This window comes from Tauraco erythrolophus, chromosome 30 (genome assembly GCF_009769465.1).
Source record: "Tauraco erythrolophus isolate bTauEry1 chromosome 30, bTauEry1.pri, whole genome shotgun sequence".
NCBI classification, from domain to species: Eukaryota; Metazoa; Chordata; class Aves; order Musophagiformes; family Musophagidae; genus Tauraco; species Tauraco erythrolophus.
Window position 1 is genome coordinate 102,860 of NC_141494.1, and position 18,578 is coordinate 121,437.

The 18,578-nt window shown below is 61.6% G+C and overlaps 3 protein-coding genes across 3 annotated transcripts; 1 reads left to right on the forward strand and 2 right to left on the reverse strand.

Annotated features, from left to right (window-relative positions):
• Window positions 1-329: 329 nt before the first annotated feature.
• Window positions 330-7,047, reverse strand: LOC147526578 (toll-like receptor 2). Its single transcript, XM_086628252.1, has 2 exons — window positions 7,032-7,047; window positions 330-2,857 (listed from the first exon to the last, which is right to left on the reverse strand). The coding sequence occupies exons 1-2, from the start codon at window positions 7,045-7,047 to the stop codon at window positions 330-332; spliced, it is 2,544 nt and encodes an 847-aa protein (XP_086484378.1).
• Window positions 7,048-7,768: 721 nt separating this feature from the next.
• PEX11B (peroxisomal biogenesis factor 11 beta) lies at window positions 7,769-9,680 on the reverse strand. The gene is made up of 4 exons (XM_086628410.1): window positions 9,625-9,680; window positions 9,440-9,555; window positions 9,145-9,346; window positions 7,769-8,235 (listed from the first exon to the last, which is right to left on the reverse strand). The coding sequence occupies exons 1-4, from the start codon at window positions 9,678-9,680 to the stop codon at window positions 7,845-7,847; spliced, it is 765 nt and encodes a 254-aa protein (XP_086484536.1). The 3' UTR covers window positions 7,769-7,844.
• Window positions 9,681-10,415: 735 nt separating this feature from the next.
• Window positions 10,416-17,416, forward strand: LIX1L (limb and CNS expressed 1 like). Its single transcript, XM_086628384.1, has 4 exons — window positions 10,416-10,698; window positions 15,194-15,357; window positions 16,396-16,536; window positions 17,210-17,416. The coding sequence occupies exons 1-4, from the start codon at window positions 10,416-10,418 to the stop codon at window positions 17,321-17,323; spliced, it is 702 nt and encodes a 233-aa protein (XP_086484510.1). The 3' UTR covers window positions 17,324-17,416.
• Window positions 17,417-18,578: the final 1,162 nt, after the last annotated feature.

The window sequence follows — 18,578 nt, forward strand, 5'->3', positions numbered from 1 at the left end:
GCGGTGTCCTGCGGTGCCCCCCCCCACCCCTGGAGCAGGATTGAACCTCGGCTGCAATTTGGGGGGGTGGGGATGGGGTTGGGGTCCCCGCCCTCGGTTTTGGGTGGATTTTGGGCAGATTTTGGGTGGATTTCGGGTGGTTTTAGGGTGGCTGCGTGCTCAGGGTGCCACCTCCTGGCCACCATCGTGGTGGACGTCGAGAAGTTGGGGTCACCTCGGTGAGGACCCCCGCCCACATCCCCATCCCACCCCGACACCAGCTCCCTGAGCCGCTCCCAGGGAAGGGAAACTGAGGCACGACCCCCATCGACCACGGGGGGGTCCACCCGCTACGCCGCGGCGGCGTCCACCGCCGTCTCCTCCTCGCCGCCGGCACCGCCGACCCCCCCGGGGTTCCCCAAAAGGTTCCGAAGCTGCAGCCAGAAGAAGGGGCGTCTCCCCACCTCGCGGGGCCACTCCAAGTAGGTTTTGGTGCCCAACATCTTACGGAGCCGCGCGAAGCGCCGCGGCAGACCCCGGGCATCGATGGGTTCCTTCAGCACCAGGATGACGTCGTCGGCGCCCACGCCCACGGCGCGCTGGTGGGCGAAGTAGAGCTCGTAGTTGCACCACTCGCTGTCCACGAAGCTGCGGGAGAGGACGACGATGACCTTGGCGCTCCGCTCGATGTTCTCCACGATGTTCTCGATGATCCAGCGCCCCGGCGTGAAATCCCGCTCGTGGATGCAGAGGCGGTACGGCGGCGCGGCGCTCTCCAGCCGCCGCAGCAGCTCCCGGCGGACCCACGCGGCGTCGGCGCGGCTGTAGGAGATGAAGGCGTGGAAGGAGCAAGCCCGCGCGGTGCCCGCCCGGCGCCCGCCGTACTTGGCGCGCACCAGGCGGCACGTGGCTCGTAGGTACCACGGGGCGTCCAGCTTCCAGCAGAGCGCGGCGCACGCCGCCGCCGCCGCCGCCGTGCCGGCCACCGCCACCGCCACCAGCGCCGCCACGTCGCATTCCAAGGGGCGCGGGGCATAGGTGGCCACGGCCGTGTCCAGCAGCGGCTCCGGGTGGTAGCAGGTCCAGTTGTGGGGCCAGTCGGCCAAGGTGGGTCGTCCGCGGCGCCGCGTCTCCTCCAAGAAGACGTGGAGGTCGCAGGTGCAGTGGTAGGGGTTGTTGCCGGCCGCCAGGCTAACGAGCCGCGGCATGTTGACGAAGGAGCCGCGGTTGATGACGCCGAAGGAGTTGCCGTCGATGGCCAGCACCTCCAAACGGGGGCAGGTCCACTCGGAGGGGATGAACTTGATCTTGTTGCCGCTCAACCGCAGCTCCCGGAGCCGGGGGCTCCGGGCGAAGTAATCTGTGTCCAAGCGGTCGAGCTGAGAGTAGGAGAGGTCCAGGTACTCGAGGGTGGTGGGCAAGCACCCGAAGGCGCCCGCCGTCGCCGGGTTGTGGTGCAGGGCCAACCACCGCAAGGTGGGACTCCATCGACACGTCTCCCGCAGGCTGCCCAAGCGGTTGTGGCTGGCGTCGAGGCGGGCGAGCCGGGGCCAGGTCAGCGTCAAGGCGGCCAACGCGGCAAGGCTGACCAGCTGGTTGGTGGCCAAGACGAAGGTCTCCAGCTTGGGCATGACGTCCTGGTAGTGGCAACGTTGGTTGTAGATGTAACCATCTTCCAGACGGTTGTTGGAGATGTCCAAAGCCTCCACGTTGCGCATCTCGCCCCAAGCGTCGCAGGGGACGCCGTTGAAGTTGACGTTGATGATGGAGAGGGCGGCCACGCCGCTCAACCAGGTGAAGGTCCAGTCGAAACGCAGGATGTCGGGGTTGCTGATGTCCTGCAGCAAGAGGCGGTCGAGCCGCGGGGCAGCCGCGCCGGAGCCGTTCCAGAGCGGCGAGCGGGCGAAGTCGATGGCCACCAGCGCCAGGTCGCGGACGCGGGAGCGTTGGACGTTGAGCAGGGCCAAGCGGAGGAGGTTCTCGTTGAACTTGCCCCGGTAGAAGACCAACTTGGTGATGTGCAAGTCGGCCAAGCCAGCGAAGGGATCGGCAGCGCCAGCGTAGTAGGTGAACTCGAAGAGGTTACGGAAGCGCAGGTAGTCCAGGGCTTTGCCCCGCAGGTCCCGCAGCATGGCCGGCAGCGCCGCCGCGCTCTCGTCCAAAGCCGTGTCGCACCACAGCTCCGTGGTGTTGAGCCACGAGAACGCCCCGGCTTCGTACCGCCGCAGGCTGGAGGCCGACTTGACGGCGAACTTCCGCAGCGCCGTGTCCTTCAAGACGGCGAAGTCGTCCCGGCGGATGTCCCGCAGCAGCGGCCCCCCCAGCGACAGCTCCCGCAGCCGCCGCAGATGGCCGAAGACGCCGTCCAACGCCGCGCTGCGGTAGAGGTTGTTGGACATGTCCAACCAACGGAGGTTGGCCAACGGTCTCAACGCCGGCGCCGGGATGCGCTCAAGGGAGTTGTTGAAGAGCCGGAGATGCTCCAAGAGGCGGTTGGAGGCGAAAGCGTCGGCCGCGATGCGGGAGATGTTGTTGTAGGCCAGGTCCAGGCGCCGCAGCTGCGTCATGCCGGCGAAGTCGCCCGCCGTGATCTCCCGCAGCTTGTTGTAGGAGAGGTCGATGCCGCGCAGGTCGCCGGGGAGGCCGCCGGGCACCCGCGCCAGGTCCTGCCCCTTGCACAGCCCCGTCCGGCTGTCGGCATCGATGCGGCACGGTGGCTGCGCCGCGGCCCCCGCCAGCACCAGCACCGCCAGGCACCAAACGCTGTGGGTGCCGGCGGTGCCGGGGGACCGCATGGCCTCCAGCGTGGCGGTGGGGTGGCTGGGGCAGTGGCGGGCACGGGGCTGGAAGGGGCATCGGGCATCCCCGCGGGGCCGTCCTGCGGTGGGAGACCGGGGGGGGGGGAGGTCAGTGGCACCGCAGCCCCTCGGGGACCCCGAATGTCCGGGAGCTGTTGGGATCAACTGGGAGTCGGGGAGTGGGGAGGTGGCACTGGGATCCGGTGGGATGGAGATGGGTAAATCCTGCCTTGGGGGGTGGGGGACTGGAGCTGGGGGCATCGGGGATGGGATCGGGGGGGGGTGGGTGGGTGGATCCCAGGGATCAGATCTTGGGGATCAGGGACTGGATCCTGGATGGACTAGATCGGGGAGGGGGGGGGGTGAGGAGGGTGGGCTGGATCCCAGGGATCAGGAAATGGATCCAGGGGGGACCAGGGACTGGATCGAGGGGGCCGGGGGGTGGGACTGGATCCCAGGGGACCAGGAACCATATCCTGGGGGATCAGATTGGAGGGGGATCAGGGGCTGGATCCCAGGGGGACAGGGGAGTGGATCCCTGGGGGTATTGGGGAGGGGATCCCAGGGATCAGGGACTGGATCCAGGGGGATCAGGAACTGTATCGAGGGTGGGTTGGATCCCAGGGGGGTTGGAGACTGGATCCCTGGGGGTATCAGGGACTGGATCAGATCCTGGGATCAGGGACTGGATCGGGGGGGTCAGGGGGTGCGATCCGATCCCAGAGGATCAGGAACTGCATCCAGGGGGGATCGGATCCCAGGGGGATCGGGGAGTGGATCCCAAGGGGAGGGAGGGGCAGGGATCAAATCCCAGGGGATTTGGGGATCCCAGATCCCGCAGGCTGGGGTCCCGACCCACCCCAACACCCCCCCCAACCCTTCCTCCTCCTCCTCCTCCTCCTCGGAGCCCGGAGCGGGGCTGGGGGGCGCAGGGGGGTCCCCGGGGCTGAGCACACCGCCCCCCGCCCCAGCTTCCCGGCTGGTTTTACTTTTCCAACTAAAAAAAAATCAAATAATTTTTTTTTTTTAAAAAAAAGGCTTTTTTGGCACAGAGGCGACGTTGTGCCGGTGGCCGCGGCCGCGAGATTCGGTGGTTTTATGCGGGGGGGGGCGGGGAATGGAGACAAACAGACGGCGTCTGTCCCGCCCCCCCCCCGCCCCCGGCAAACGCGGCACAACCGGGGCTGGTCGGGCCCCCCCGGGGGGTCCGGGGCCAGAGCCCAGCCCGGGGGGGCGCGGAGGGGTCCCCACGATTCGTCCGAAAAATGTCCGTGTGTCCCCCCCCCCCCCCCCGGCCTCTCCCGGCGCGGACACGGAAAGCAGGAAAACCACCGGGAACGGGCCCGAACTGGCGGCGGTTGGGTGGGGGGAGCGGGTGGGGGGTCTGGGGGGACCCCCCCAAAGTCCTTTCGTGCGACCCCGTCGCCCTGGGAAGCGCCTGCGGCCCCGCTGAGCTCACGTGGGGAAACTGAGGCACGGGCTGACCCCGGACCCACCCGGCACCCAACTCTTCCTCATTCCTGACGCCGGCCCAGCCCGAACGCCGCCGGAGCACCCGGTCCCCCCCCGAGAAAACCCCCCCGGACCCCCCGCAGCCGGACCCGGCTCACCCGACGCGGCCCCGGGGGTGCGGCGAGTCCGGCCGCTCTCGGCCGGGGCGGGATCCGGGATCCGGCGATGCCGGGGCGGGAGGGGGCCGGGGCGGGGGGAGCACCCACCCCCCCCCCGGCTGCCCTTCGCCCCGGGAGGTTCCCGGTGACGGGCAGTGCCGAGGGCCCGGCTCGCAGCGGGGGTCGGGTCGCCAACGCCCCCCGCGCCGTGAGCTCGTGTGCCGCGGGCCGGTGCCCCCCAGCCCCGCTCCGTACCCCCCCGCCCCGCTCCGTGCCCCCCTCCCGGTTCCGTGCCCCCCAGCCCTGCTCGGTGCAGCCCTGCTCGGTGCAGCCCTGCTCGGTGCAGCCCTGCTCGGTGCCCCCCTGCCTGGCTCCATGCCCCCTCGCCCCGCTCCGTGCCCCCCAGCCCCGCTCCATGGCCCAAGTGCAGCCCAGCACCCCCAGTTCAGTTCAGTCCAGACCCCAGAGCAGCACAGGACTCCCCATTGAGCTCCCAGTGCCTCCAGTCAAGCCCAGCACCCCCCAGTCCAGCCCAGTGCTCCCAGTTCATCCCAGTGCCCTGATCCAGGACCCCCAGCCCACCCCAGTGCCCTTGTCCAGCGTTCCCAGTCCATCCCAGTGCCCTGATCCAGTATTCCCACTCCATCCCAGTGCCCTAGCCCACCCCAGTGCCCTGAGCTAGTATTCCCAGTCCATCCCAGTGCCCCCAGCCCATCCCAGTGCCCTGATCCAGTATTCCCAGTCCATCCCAATGCCCCCAGTCACGCTAATCAAATGTCCATGACTTTCGCTGGGTCTGGTTTTGGTTTCGGGGCCTCTCTGGCCCAGGGAGGCTCCGCGGCGGCGACCGGCTCCAGAAAGAAATCGCAATTAGTTGTAATTAGTTCATTAATAATGTTAATTAGTTGGAATTAGCAGCTGGAACCGGCCTTGCTCGCCCAAGGCAGCGCCCGCGTCCTCCTGCCAGTCCAAGGTCCTATAAATATCTGGATAAATTGATTTATTTTTAATTATTAAAGATGATCCTGCCAAGAAATTGGGATATTTTGGGAGAAAAGTAGGGGGGGGGGGGCTCAGCCCCCAACATGTAATGGGCCCACGGCCATGGGTGGCCACGGAGGTGCTGCCGAAGGAAAAGGGGGATATAGGAACGGAAAAGGGTTTTATTGGGATGGGAAAACCTGTGGGAAAAAACCCGAACCCTTTTGCTTTCGTATTTAATATAAAAATTAAATTAAGGAGGAAAAGGAAAACGTTATTAAGGAGGAAAAGGAAAACGTTATTAAGGAGGAAAAGGAAAACGTTATTAAGGAGGAAAAGGAAAACGTTATTAAGGAGGAAAAGGAAAACGTTATTAAGGAGGAAAAGGAAAACGTTATTAAGGAGGAAAAGGAAAACGTTATTAAGGAGGAAAAGGAAAACGTTATTAAGGAGGAAAAGGAAAACCTTATTAAGGAGGAAAAGGAAAACTAGATAAATAGGAAAACTGAGGAAAACTAAATAAATCGGAAAATAATTAAATAAATCAGAAATAATTAAAAATATAGGGAATAAATAAGAAAATAATCAGGATCATAATGAAATAAATAGGAAAATAATTAAATAAATAGCAATATCACTAATGAAATGGGAAATTAATTAATTAAATAACCAGGAATATAATTAAATACCTAGGAATACAATTAATTAATTAAGTAGGAAGATAATTAATAACGAGGACAACGAAAGGAACGGGACACGCTCACACCACGGGGTCCGAGGCACCTTCTCCTCTCGCCATTCCACGTTTTTATTAATCGCCATTTTGCGCCGATCCATCCCGCAGCAGCTCCCCCGCGTCCCGGCCGGGATCGCTCCGGCTTCCACCGGGCTCCACCGGGAGCCAGTGCCGGCAACATGGACCAGTGGCACCAGCAAAGCCCATGGAAAGGGAATTTCCTGAGAGGGAAGCTGGGGGGAACACCCCCCCACCCCCCAAGAGGTGCCGTTGGTCCTATGTGGGTGCCGGGAAAACCGGGAGCATCCCGCTGCGGTGCCGGAGAGACCTCCCACACCCATCTCCTGGCAAAGGGAACCAGTCCCGGCCCCTTCTGCCAGACTGGGAATCTGGACACGGCTGAGCACCAGCAAACTCATTCGTCCGCAGCGGCTGAGCAAAAACCACCGGGAAAGGGGGAGGAAAAGCTCAAGGAAACGGCGGAAAGAGCCGCCGGCGCAGCCCTGAGGAGGGAACCGCGGTTCGCCGGCACAGGGAGACACCGCGGCGCCGTACCTGGAAGCCGGTGAAGCCCAAACCGGGGAGGGAGCGAGGCACATCCCACCTCGGGACACAAAGAACCGTCCTGCGGCGCGCGGTGGAGCCAAACGCTCCGTAGGGCTGGCACAAAGCCAGTGCCTGGCATGAGCAGTGTCATCCAGTGTGCCAGAAACCAAGGAAAACGGGAAATTTGGTGAGACGGCAGCGCCAGTGGGAGGGAAAAGCAGGTGGGAATGACCGATGCCAAGAATCGTGTCCCCTCCTCGGATTTATGGCAAAAACCAGGATGGCTGAGGCGCAAACTCCGGCAGCAGCTCCGCAGGGAAAGTCCAGGCAGGTAAATATCCTCCTCCAGGGAAACCCCCCCGTGCCAATGTCGCCTCCGACCCGCGGCCACCGGCATGGTGGGACCGGCCAACGCGCCACGGACTTACCGCGAGGCCACCACGGCTCATCCACGGCCCAGGTCCTGCCCACCCGCCTCTGCCTGCGCTTGGATCTCTTACACGGAAAATAAAGGGTCAAAAGGGGCTTCGGATGTGCCCGGTGGGCACCACGCTCACCCCCACCCCGCGGTTTAACCCCCCCCCGGAGTCTGGGAGAAGCACCCGGTGAGCCAGGCAGCCTTCTCCGGCCCCAAATATTCCCTGCTGGTTGGCTCCGGGATGGGAATTCCTTGAAAGAGGAGAAAACCCTAAAACGGCCGGAAAAAGTCCTACGGTCGCTGGGGAGAAGAACCGGATTTGGGTGCGTTGAGTGTCGCCCTCCTCGTCGGCGCCGTGGGGAGCCGGAACAGCTGGAGTGGGGCTCCGTGGGTGCCGGGGCAGCTGGAGCCGGTCTCTGTGGGCACCAGAGCCGCCGGAGCAGGTCCCCACGGGCGCTGGAGCAGGTCCCTGTGGGCGCTGGAGACACCGGAGCGGGACCCCACCGGCTTCGCTGCAGTCGGAGCGGGTCCCTGTGGGTGCCGGAGCCGCTGGAGCGGGTCCCAGTGGGCACTGGAGATGGGGGAGCGGGTCCTGGCGGGCGCCGGAGCCCGGCGCTCCCTCCGCCGTCCTCCCGCCTCCACGGTTAAAGCCACCAGCCGCAGCGGGACCGCGGTGGTTCAGCGGTCGCCGTGCCCCAGTTCCCGGAGTGACCCCCCGGCGTCCCCAAATACCCGCCCACGCCGGCGGCGAGCCCGGCACCGGGATCCGAGGGCACCTACGGCTTCAGTTTGAGCCAGGGGTGGAGGATGGTGAGGATGGAGAGGATGGAGGAGGTGAGGCCGCACAGCCCCACGAAGCCCGGACTGGTTCTGTACAGCCCCAGTTTGTCCAGTGGGATGAAGAGGTCGCAGGCGTTCTTCACCACGTCCAGCAGCAGCGGAGGGTTGTTCCGGAGGACGCGGAGCAGAAGGCGGAGCTGGATCTGCAGCCTCAGCCCCAGCTGCTGGAGCCCGCTGTCGGCCCGCGCCTGGCACCCGCTGTCAGCCCGTGCCTGGCACCCGTCCTCGCCGCCTCTCCCTCGCTTCCCGCCCGCTTCGCGCTCCAGCAGCACCCGGATCTCGTAGGCGTCGCGGCTCAGGTTCACCACGAGGGCAAAGAGGTAATACCTGAAAGAGCAGGGGAGAGGAATGCGGGCAGAGCGGGCAAACGGTGCCAGGGACCGCGGCCGGGAGCGCGAGGAGCCTCCGGCTGATCCTCGCCGGCCACGAAACTAAAACGCCAGCGGGAAGGAAGAGTCCACGTTCTCCTGACAGCTGAAGGGCTGCGTGCTGCCAGCTCTCTGCCATCTGTGCCAGCGCTCTGACACCCCTAACTGGCTCTCTGCCATTTGTGCCAGCTCTCTGCCATCTCTCTGCCACCCCCAACCAGCTCTCTGCCACCCCTGCTACCTCTCTGCCATCTGTCCCAGCTCTCTGCCACCCCTGCCACCTCTCTGCCACCCTTGTCACCTCTCTGCCACCTCCAACCACTTCTCTGCCACCCTGCCAGCTCTTTGCCATCTGTCCCAGCTCTCTGCCACCCCTCTGCCACCCTTGTCACCTCTCTGCCACCTCCAACCACCTCTCTGCCACCCTGCCAGCTCTTTGCCATCTGTCCCAGCTCTCTGCCACCCCTCTGCCACCCTTGTCACCTCTCTGCCACCCCCAACCACCTCTCTGCCACCCTGCCAGCTCTTTGCCATCTGTCCCAGCTCTCTGCCACCCCTAACCACCTCTCTGCCACCCCAACCAACTCTTTGCCAGCTCTCTGCCACCCCGCCCACCTCTCTGCCATCCCCGCCCACCTCTCTGCCATCCCCGCCCACCTCTCTGCCACTTCCCTGCCCCCCCCGCCCACCTCTCTGCCACCTCCCTGCCACCCCCGCCCACTTCTTTGCCACCCCCGCCCACCCTCCTGCCACCTCCCTGCCACCCCCGCCCACCTCTATGCCACTCCCGCCCACCTCCCTGCCAGCTGTGCCAGCTCTCTGCCACCCCCGGGGCCCCGCGGGCCGCCCCCCCGGGCTCGCGGCTCACCGGAACGCCCTCTGGCTCCACTTCTCCTGGTGGGCGCGGGGCGCGACGCCCACCCTGGCGGCCCAGAGCACGTTGTCGCAGGCGCAGAACAAGGCCCTGTTGAGGTGCCCGAGGGTGACGCAGAACCGCAGCACCACGTCCGACAGGTGGATCGCGCGTTTCGCCGCCTCCAGCGCCTCGGCCGAGCCGCCCAAGCGCAGCACTGCGAGGGGGGGGGCGGCCGGTCACCGGGGGGGGGGGGGTGTCACCGGGTGACACCCCCCCCCCCCGCCCCGTCCCCCCCCGCCCCGCTCACGCTTGCGCGCCAGGCCGAGATGCGCCTCCAGCCGCCGGACGCTCTCCAGGACCGCGGCGCTCGCTCCGCTCCTCTGCAGCGCGTACCCCGCCAGGGCGCAGCCATATTGCGCGGCCCTGCAAGAGACGGAGCGGCGTGAGCGGCCTCCGGGCGCACCCCGTCCCCGTCCCCGGGCCCCGCCGCACCTGAAGAGCCGCTCCCGGGCGTGGCTCTGCGCGCTGAAGCGCACCCACGTCTCCATGGCGGCGCCGGGCTCCGCTTCCCGGGGCGCGGAGCGACGGCACTTCCGGCGGCGCGACGGAAGCCGCCGCGGGTCAAAGCGGGGGCGCCGGCGCCGCCTGGCGGGAGCGCAGAACGGCCGTTCCGCCCCCGTCGTGCCTATTGGCTGGGCGCGCCGGGCCCCGCCCTCTTTCAGCAAAACAGAGGCCGTGAGTGGGCGATTGGGGAGGGCTCCGCCTCTAAATCGGCATCAGAGCTTCTGATTGGTTAGCTTTTCTCATATCCCGCCCCTTCTCCAGACCAATCGGAACGCAGTTACAATTCCCCGCCTCTTTCTCTCCTGCTCTGCATCTTGATTCGTTCTTTCCTCTGTCATTATAACCAATCCTGCAGCACGGATTGGACAGCTATCCTTTGAACCCCGCCCCGTCGCCGTGTCCCTTACTTGTGATTGGGGAGGGAAGGAGAGCGTGCCCCACCCTCGCCACGCCCTACGAGCGAGTTCTGATTGGCTTCTTCCTTCCTAGACCCGCCCACCTCCGCCCCGCGATTGGCGCGCTGCCGCTCTCACCGCCTCCCTCCCGCCACCCTCCCTCCGCCCCGCCCCGCAGCCTCCTCCGTCGCTTCCATTGGCCACTCCCCACCGCCGTCCCGCCCCCTCCCTGTGGTGATCCCCACGCCCATTGGGCCCCGGGGCGGTGAGTGACAGCGGCTCCGCGGCGGAGCTCTCCCTCGGCGCGGGCCGGCGGCGGCGACGATGGAGTCGGTGCGGGCGCAGCGGCTGCAGCCCGGCGTGGGGACGCTGCGCTCCCTGCGGCCCGGCGTCACCGGGGCCCCCGCCGCCGCCTCGGCCCCGCCGCCGCCGCTTCCCGCCGCTCCGCCCGCGCTGGGGCTGGGGCTGCCGCCGCCGCCGCCCCCGCTGGGGCTGCAGGGCCCCGCCGCGCCGCCGCCGCCCGGCTGCGGGCCGCCCGCCGTGCTGCGGGAGGCGGTGGAGGCGGTGGTGAGGAGCTTCGCCAAACACACGCAGGGCTACGGCCGCGGTGAGCGGGGCGGGGGGGGGTGGGCTGGGGGCGAGGGGCCCGGGGCGACCCTTCCGCCGCCGTCTCCCCCCCCGCCGGTCTGTGCCCCCGGGGCCGGGGCGCTTCTTTGCCCCCTTTTCCTTCCCCCCCCGCCCCGCCCCGGGCATCCCTCGTCCCATCGCGTCGCCGTAGGGTCTGGGATCTTCTCGGGGTGTTTCCCGGTCTGCTCCCCCTTTTCCTTCCAGCCTGGCGTTCGGGGCTCTCCTCTCCCACCCCTCCGTCCCCGTGGATTGGGGGTTTCTTGTTGGAACCCGTTTTCCAAATCCGTGCTTTTCCGTTTCCCTCCTTCTGTCCCCTCCAGCTTGAGGGTGTGGAGCTCTCCAAGACCCTCTTCCCTGGAATTTGCCTGTTGGGTGAAGGTCCTGCTTCCCCTTGGCCCCGCCACCGAGCTTCCAGCAGCCTTTTCCCTCCCCATCTATGATTTAGAGGGAAAAAAGAGAGTTGGGTGCCGCTCCCGTGGCATTCGGCTGGTGGTTTGCCCGGGACATGGGCTCTAGGGTGGCCGAGGAGGCACCTTGGGCTGTCGTCGTTGGGTTAAATGTTGGTAATTAGCGTTTTGTGCCATTTACGGAGACTTTTCTGCTGCCTCGACACTCGTGCGTGGGATCTCCCAGTTTAGGTGATAATGGTGAGCGTGGGGAGGAAGGGAGCATCCCTGCTCCAGCCCGATCCGTCTGGGGCTGCTTGTGCCAAAAACCAGTAAAGCCAAAGGGAATAAAACGAAAACAGAGCCGGTGGTTTCTCTGGGTCTGCCCTTTCCTGAAGGAGTCTTGTGGTTTCAGGGGTCAAACCTGAGAAACATTCACGGATCTCCTCTTCTTGGGAAGCTCTGAAATGCAAACTTGTGCTTTTATGGGATCAGCCCTTTCCAGATGCCCAATTTGACGTGGTTTTTTTTTTTTTTTCTTTTCTAAATTGGGGAAAGAAGACAAGGTCGGGCTGGGCGAGTGACCACGGAGGTGGGCGCAGGGTCTTGAGCTGGGCAGACAAGTGGTTTCCTGCCTGGGCTGTACCTGTAGCTGGTAAATGTGAGATAAAGTTAGAGAAAGCAGAGACTGGTTGGGTCTTTTTAATGGTTTTTAGGAGGAGGATGCTTCTCTTGCAGTAGGGATTCAGTCCTCTGCGTGCAATTCCTTCATCTTGGTGTCAGGACAGGAAAAAAAAAAAAAAAAAAGCTCATTTCTTTCAAGGAAGGCGGCAGCGGAGAGAGCTCCGCTGGGCAACCCTTGGCTGTTCCCGGTGGCCACCGTTTTCCTGGGATCTCCCCGGTTCGGTGCTCGGTGGGGCTGCACCTCGTCGATGGAAAAACCCCGTGGCTGGGAGGAGGAGTGGGATCCACTGGGAGGAGGAGTGGGATCCGCTGGGAGGAGGAATGGGCTCCGCATGTCGCTGGGGCTGGAGGAATCGCAGGGCTGTGAAGTGGGCTCAGATCTGGGTTTCTCGTACGCTCCTTTTTATTTAAAAAAAAAAAAAAAGTATGGAAACAGGGGGAAAAAAGGTTAAAGTACATATTTTACTGGCCTCTGTGATGGAAAGAATCTTCCACCCCACCCGAAAGGAGACACTTTGCAACTATTTTGAGTTCCCGGCTCCTTCCGGCTCCGGCAGCAGGTTCGCTTCCAAATGGTGAGCGCTTGGCAGGCGGCGGAGCGCGGCGGGGCCCGCCGCTCGGCTGGCTCCGGCGGAGCTGGGCGCCATGTGGAATCACTTACTCCGTGTTTAATATGCGAGTCAGATGTGCTGTCGTGTGCGCGCCGCCGGGGTACGGGGTTACGCTCCGAAACGATAAACAGGCACGAGCGATGGTCGGAGCGGCCTCTGCTTTGCGTCTCCCGGCGTCTCTTTCCCTTGGAGTGGCAAATCCAAAGGGGGAGACTCTGATGGGAGCTGCCCCATGCTCTAAATCTGCGGGTGTCTCCCAGCATACCCAGTTCCTGCCCTCAGAAACACAAGCAAACAGATAAAAAAAAAAGGCAGCGAGCGATGCCGATGGTATTCCAGCGTTTCGAGCTGGTGGAGAGACTGGTTCCATTCACAGGCGTTTGAAATGACACTGGTTTTCCCGTTAAACGCGACCTCGTGCGAGGTGCAAAGGATCCGTCGCTCCTTCAGCGTTCAAACCATCCAGTCGTTTTGTTTTTCCGAGCGCCGCGTCGTGTTCCATGCGGGATTCAAACCCTTCGGGGTGCGAGAGGTGTCCGCGCTTTCTCGAGGACCGTCCTCTGTCACGCATGAGTTGTAACAGGATTTAGGATCCTTCCTGGAAAGCGGAAAACTTCCCGACTCCTGCTTCTTCCCCCCAGACTATTCTGTGATTTAATGGAGCGAACGAACGAGGCTGGAAATCGCCAATCCGGACTGAGATTTTGCTCTGGATTCAGCGCGCCGTGGCGCCGGGCCGGTGTTCCTCTGCCCTATAAAAGAACATATTCCTGAAGCATTTGTAGCATTTTAATTAGTTTTTTTTCCCTCTCTTGTCTCCTAAAACTGTCCTGCCTGCGGCGTTGGACCCATTCTGGGAGGAAAAACTCTTTTGGATGCTTCCCAGCTGTCTCACTTATCGCTCCGGTCGCTAACGAAGTACCCGGCCAGCGCCTGGCACAGAGGAACCCTGGTCTTGGGCTGAAAAAGCAATTCCGTGCCGGTGCTGCGCGGTGTCTCCTCGTTAACCTGCTCTCAGCTCCGTCTTCTCAAACTTCCCTAAATTCCTTGCGTCGTGAGGATTTGCGTTGCCTGAAGTAGCTCGGCTTTCTCCGTGGTTTCTTGTGCGGGCGCCGCTGCGGAGTCTCGGTTGCCCCGTGGCAAATGGTCCCTGAAGCCGTGACTGAGTCGGGCATTGTCTCCCCAAATCCATCGGGGATTATTTGCTGTCCCTGGGAAGGGAATCTGCCTGGGTGGCTGGGAATTCTGTCTGGGTATCAGTGCGCTGGAGAACTGGCAGGGAACTGGGTATTGTCTGGACGGCTTTTTGTTAGTCTTCAGTGGAAAATTGCCCCTGTCTTGCACAAAAAAACCCACAGCCCACCCTGAATTAAACTTGAAAACAATCCAAAGCGCCTGCGTTCCGAACAAACGCCCCGAAAAGCCTGGGAAAAGCTCCATGAGCAGCTGCTGTGCCAGTGACCCCTCGCCTGGCTTCGTCTCACACAAAGCAATTAAACAAATTAAAAGGCTCGAGCTCGTCATCTTCCTGAAAGCCGAAGGCGTAAACTGTTCCAGCACCGTGTGGGCAACCAAAAAGCTGAGCCAGTGTGGCTCGTGGTGGCCTGGGCGACTCAAATTCACCTCCCTTCTATGTGCCACCCTGGCACAGCAGCCTCGTCTCGCTCGGCGCTCGCCACGGGAGAGCTTCCGTGGGGATTTGGAGGTATTTAGCTCCCATGGGATTGGGAGACCTTTGGCTTGGAGCCCTTTTATCAGCCAGGAGTCACCATGATCTGTCCTGCCGATCTCCTGGCTCCGAAGCCACGGCCAAGATGGAAAAGGCTCGGGGGGGACCAGGGGCAGGCTTTTCCTGCGGCTGCCTTTCAAACTCCTCAAATTTAGATGGGATTCGAGCGTTAGACACCACCAGGTTAATTTTTCTTGCCCAAACCTTGGCAAAAATGAAGGGCGGGTGAACACAGACCAGCTTGAGGGATCCCCAGTCCTCATGGCTCCGGGGATTCCAAAATTAAGGGGACAGGATGGCTGGCTCAGTGCTCAAACCCCTTCCAGCAAATTTGGTGCTCCAGGAGAGGGAGGTGCCTGCTTAAAACCATCTTCTCCTGGAAAGACTAATTCCCAAAATCAAGGAGGGCTGATGTTTGAGGCTCTGCTTTCCTAACTGGGATGGAAAAACCACTTACTGGAACAAAGCTGAGTCTGGTTTCAGCCTGTGCTTCACCGTTTGGTTAGACGTCCTCCCGTGCCCAGTGGCACGAAGGGGATTCTCCAGTGGGACGTTTCCATCCTCCTCTGTGCTGTCCAACTCTCTCCACGTGGCAGCCAAAGGCTCCCACCCAAATGCCAGGGAGTGTCGTTGGGAGCAAGGAACGTGGTGGCACGGGGGGTTCTCCTCGGGTCCGGCAGTGCCCGCGCAGCTCAGCCGCGTTATTTTTGTCTTAAATGCCGGAAAGCCGGGATTGGGGAGCAGGTGAGCAAACCCACCGACAGCCCTTACAGGGGGAGAATGCCTCGCTGCCTTTCCAAGTCCTCTTCCAACAGCTTTTCCCCAAGTTCCTTGGAATGAAAAGAGCTTTTCCATAGGAAGCTTGGTTGTCTGACTCGTCACGTTCTCCGTGCTGGGAGAGGTGTGTTTGTGCCGACGTCGTGCGCCTACGGCTTCCCTCGTGGTTTTTACCACGAGACGTAGCTGAGCTCCCAGTTGGGAACACACCCGGATGGCGATACCTACGGGAAGCAGCTTCCCAGGCTCTGGTTTTCTCTGACCTCGACCCCGTTTCTGTCCCCTCAGTGAACGTCGTGGAGGCCCTCCAGGAGTTCTGGCAGATGAAGCAGTCGCGGGGCGCCGACCTGAAGAACGGGGCGCTGGTGGTGTACGAGATGGTCCCTTCCAACAGCCCCCCGTACGTCTGCTACGTCACCCTGCCGGGGGGCAGCTGCTTCGGCAGTTTCCAGGTAGGATCACGCCGTGTCCCGCTCTCCAGACTCGGGTGCTCTGAGCATCCTTCCCTGCTGGAATTAGCACTCAAATTTCGGCAGTGGACACTGTGGTAGCGTTTTCCTGCTGGTTTGAAGCGTGAGGATGACGTGGGTCTGCCTGTAACCCTCTTTCATTTCAAACTAGCCATTACATGTTCCTGGTTGCCCGTAAATCCCCACCCGACTTCCATCCAGGAAGGTCTGGCTGTAAATCCTACTTTGCTGGATGCACCGTATTCCCTACACGTGGCCGACTTGGACCTTAGCAGGGCCGAGGTAGGATATGTGGTATCAGGGAAAACTCTTAGTTTGGCCAGTTTTGGTGCTTCTCTCTCCTTCCCAGGATTAAGCAGCGGGATGTATTTACGGGATGCAGCTCGGACAAACTGGTAGAGTAATATTTCCTTGCCAGGGCTCTGAGTTTGACCCAGAACCTCTTCTCACGGTGCCAGAAGACTCCAGAAATTGAATCATAACGTTGGATCAATAGTTCCTCCCCCTTTTTCTGTTGAAAAGGAAAAACGTCCAACCCAAATACCTCACCCGAGAGATTAAGGTCCAAAAATCCTGACCGCGTTTCGGATTCCTTCGCCGTGGTGGCTTTAGGCAGTTCTCTCTAGTCTTGGTTTGGAGAACGTATCCAAAAGAAACAATTCCAGCAGCTACATGGTCCGCCCATCCTGAAGAGCAGCCCCTGTGCTTAAGAGTAATCTGGTTACGCTAATTAACTGCTTTTCAGCTAATTAATTTCACTGATGATGTGCTTGGCGGCGTTTCCTGATGCGGATACTACGTGCTGAGTTCAGCTGCCTGCCTAATTTTTGCGTGGTCGGGATAACTGTGGTTTCAAACCAACTCCTAATGATTTCAGGATGTCCGAGAGCACGACTTCCCAAAACGCCGCCATCGAATTCCCGTTGGCGTGGCGGGGAGGGAGAAGTTTGGAGCGGGGGACCGAAGGGACGTGGGTCGTCTCACCGATGCTCCGTCCTGACGGTGTTTTTCCCTCCTCAGTTCTGTCCCACCAAGGCTGAGGCCCGGAGGAGCGCGGCGAAGATCGCGCTGATGAACTCGGTGTTTAACGAGCACCCTTCCCGGAGGATCACGGATGAGTTCATCGAGAAGAGTGTGTCGGAGGCCCTGGCATCTTTCAACGTAAGGCTTTTCCGTGCCCAGGCGGCCGTGGTTGGTGGGGACGGGTCGACAAAACCCGAAATGATGGGAAGAGAAGTTTGCTTTGACAGCTGGAACTCTTTAGGGCAGGTTTCTTTCGGTGACTTCGGAGCTTTCAAACTTCCAACTCCAGCTCTAATCCTCATTCTTCTGCTTCCCCTCCCACTCTTCTCACCTTCCATTATCCTGCCCTGAGGGCAGCACAAAAAGTCTGAGGTGTTGATTCACCCTTCTGTGACCACGTTGTCACCTTCTCCAGCTTTCTTTAAACTCCAACTTCAGTTTCTAGGGGCGGGAGCTTTGCCTTCTTCTTTCCCTGCTCTAATTACACCTTATCCCGGCGGGAGTTCTTGCCGTGCGGCGACACCGCGGTGCCCAGAGCATTGTGAGAACTTGGAAATCGCCGTCACGGGCTGCAGGAAAAAAAAATAAATCCCGTTTCAAGCGGTGTTGTCGAAAGCAGAGCGGGCTGCAGAGCTGCAGCGAGGGGTGGGAGTGTTGGAGGCTGACGGAGAGCGGGAAGCGCGTCTGCCGGCATGAGGCTGTTCTCCTTAATCCGGCCTGGAATTGGCGAAGTGGAGCTGATGTAGCGGAAGTGGAAGGTGAGCCCCGCTCGGTCGGGAATCACAGCTCTCGTATGGAATGTCTCTTGCAGGGTAACCGAGAGGAAGCTGATAATCCCAACACCGGCATCGGCGCCTTCCGCTTCATGCTGGAATCCAACAAGGGAAAATCCATGCTGGAGTTCCAGGTACCGCTCGTCGTTTAATGACGTGGGTCAAGGGGTGGTTGGTTTGACCCTTCAGCTACATCCGTGGTGCTTTGTGTCCCAAATAAAAGCGGGGTTTTCCTCTTGGAACGCAGGATCCATGGCACTTCCAGGTGCTGGTTGGGCTTCCCTCTGGAAATGCTCTTTGATATCCGCGAGGCTCGGTATCGCGGAAGGGTCGTGCGTTCTTCCGACCCGGCGTCTTCCGCACCGTGCCGTTAGATTAACCAGGTTAATTAACCAGATTACCTGGTGCTGAGAGTGAAGACAACACCTCCAGCTCCCGTAATCCCTGGCATTAAGTGAGTCGCTTTGTTTGTGGGCTCTGTCCTCTCCCTGTAAAACGGGAGGGATCTCGCTTCCCATAGGAAAGCCGCTGAAGAGGGACTGGAGAGGGACTTTATACAAGGGCGTGTAGTGATGGGACAAGGGGCAATGGCTTTAAACTGGAAGAGGGGAGATTTTGATGGGATCTAAGGAAGAAATTCTTCCCTCTGAGGGTGGCGAGGCAGGAACCAGACCGTAACTCTGCTCCAGCCGGCGGAGCAGCGTTCGGAAGCGTCTCAAAGTCGGCGGAGTCGCTGTGTTTGGGGCTCTTCGCTGTAGGCAAACTCTTCCCGAGGCTGACTGCTCGCCTGGCTCGTTTCCCTGGAGCGGGAATGCTCGGCAGGCGGAAGGCTGGAGTGTTTATATGAGTGGGCCTGTTTACACGGGGTGGCTCCGACACGCGCGTTCCGGAGGCTGTTTGTGTTCGGGAAGCCTGATGAGTCCCTGCGAGTTTGTGAAGCACAATTTGTGTGGCCGAGAGAGAGAAAGAGAGATGTTTCCTTGGGAAACGTTGGATTGTCACCCCGCTCCGGCCGGCGGTTTGCCGTGGGGGTCGTGGGGTGACAGAGTCTGGCAGGATCCCAAAACCCCTGGGGCAGAGGGAAGCTCCAGCGTCGCTCTCCTCTGTGATCTGCTTATCCGGTCGGAGGGTTTTTGTTTCGGGGGGTGAGCCGGGCTTTGCCGCTGCATCCCGGCTCCCGGGACATCAGGATGCCTTCTGCCTCCCCCGTTTCTGTGGTTTTCCTGTCTTTTTGATAAATCTTACCTCATTAACGCTGGAATTCTTTTGTTTACGCACTCCAGAGTAGCACACATGCTCCGTGATCCTTGTGATTCCAAAGCACCGGGCGCGACATTGCCGATTCCCCCTCGGTTTGTCGTTCCCGTAGCTGGAAACTAACTCCCCCCTTCGCTCCTCCGCCCCCCC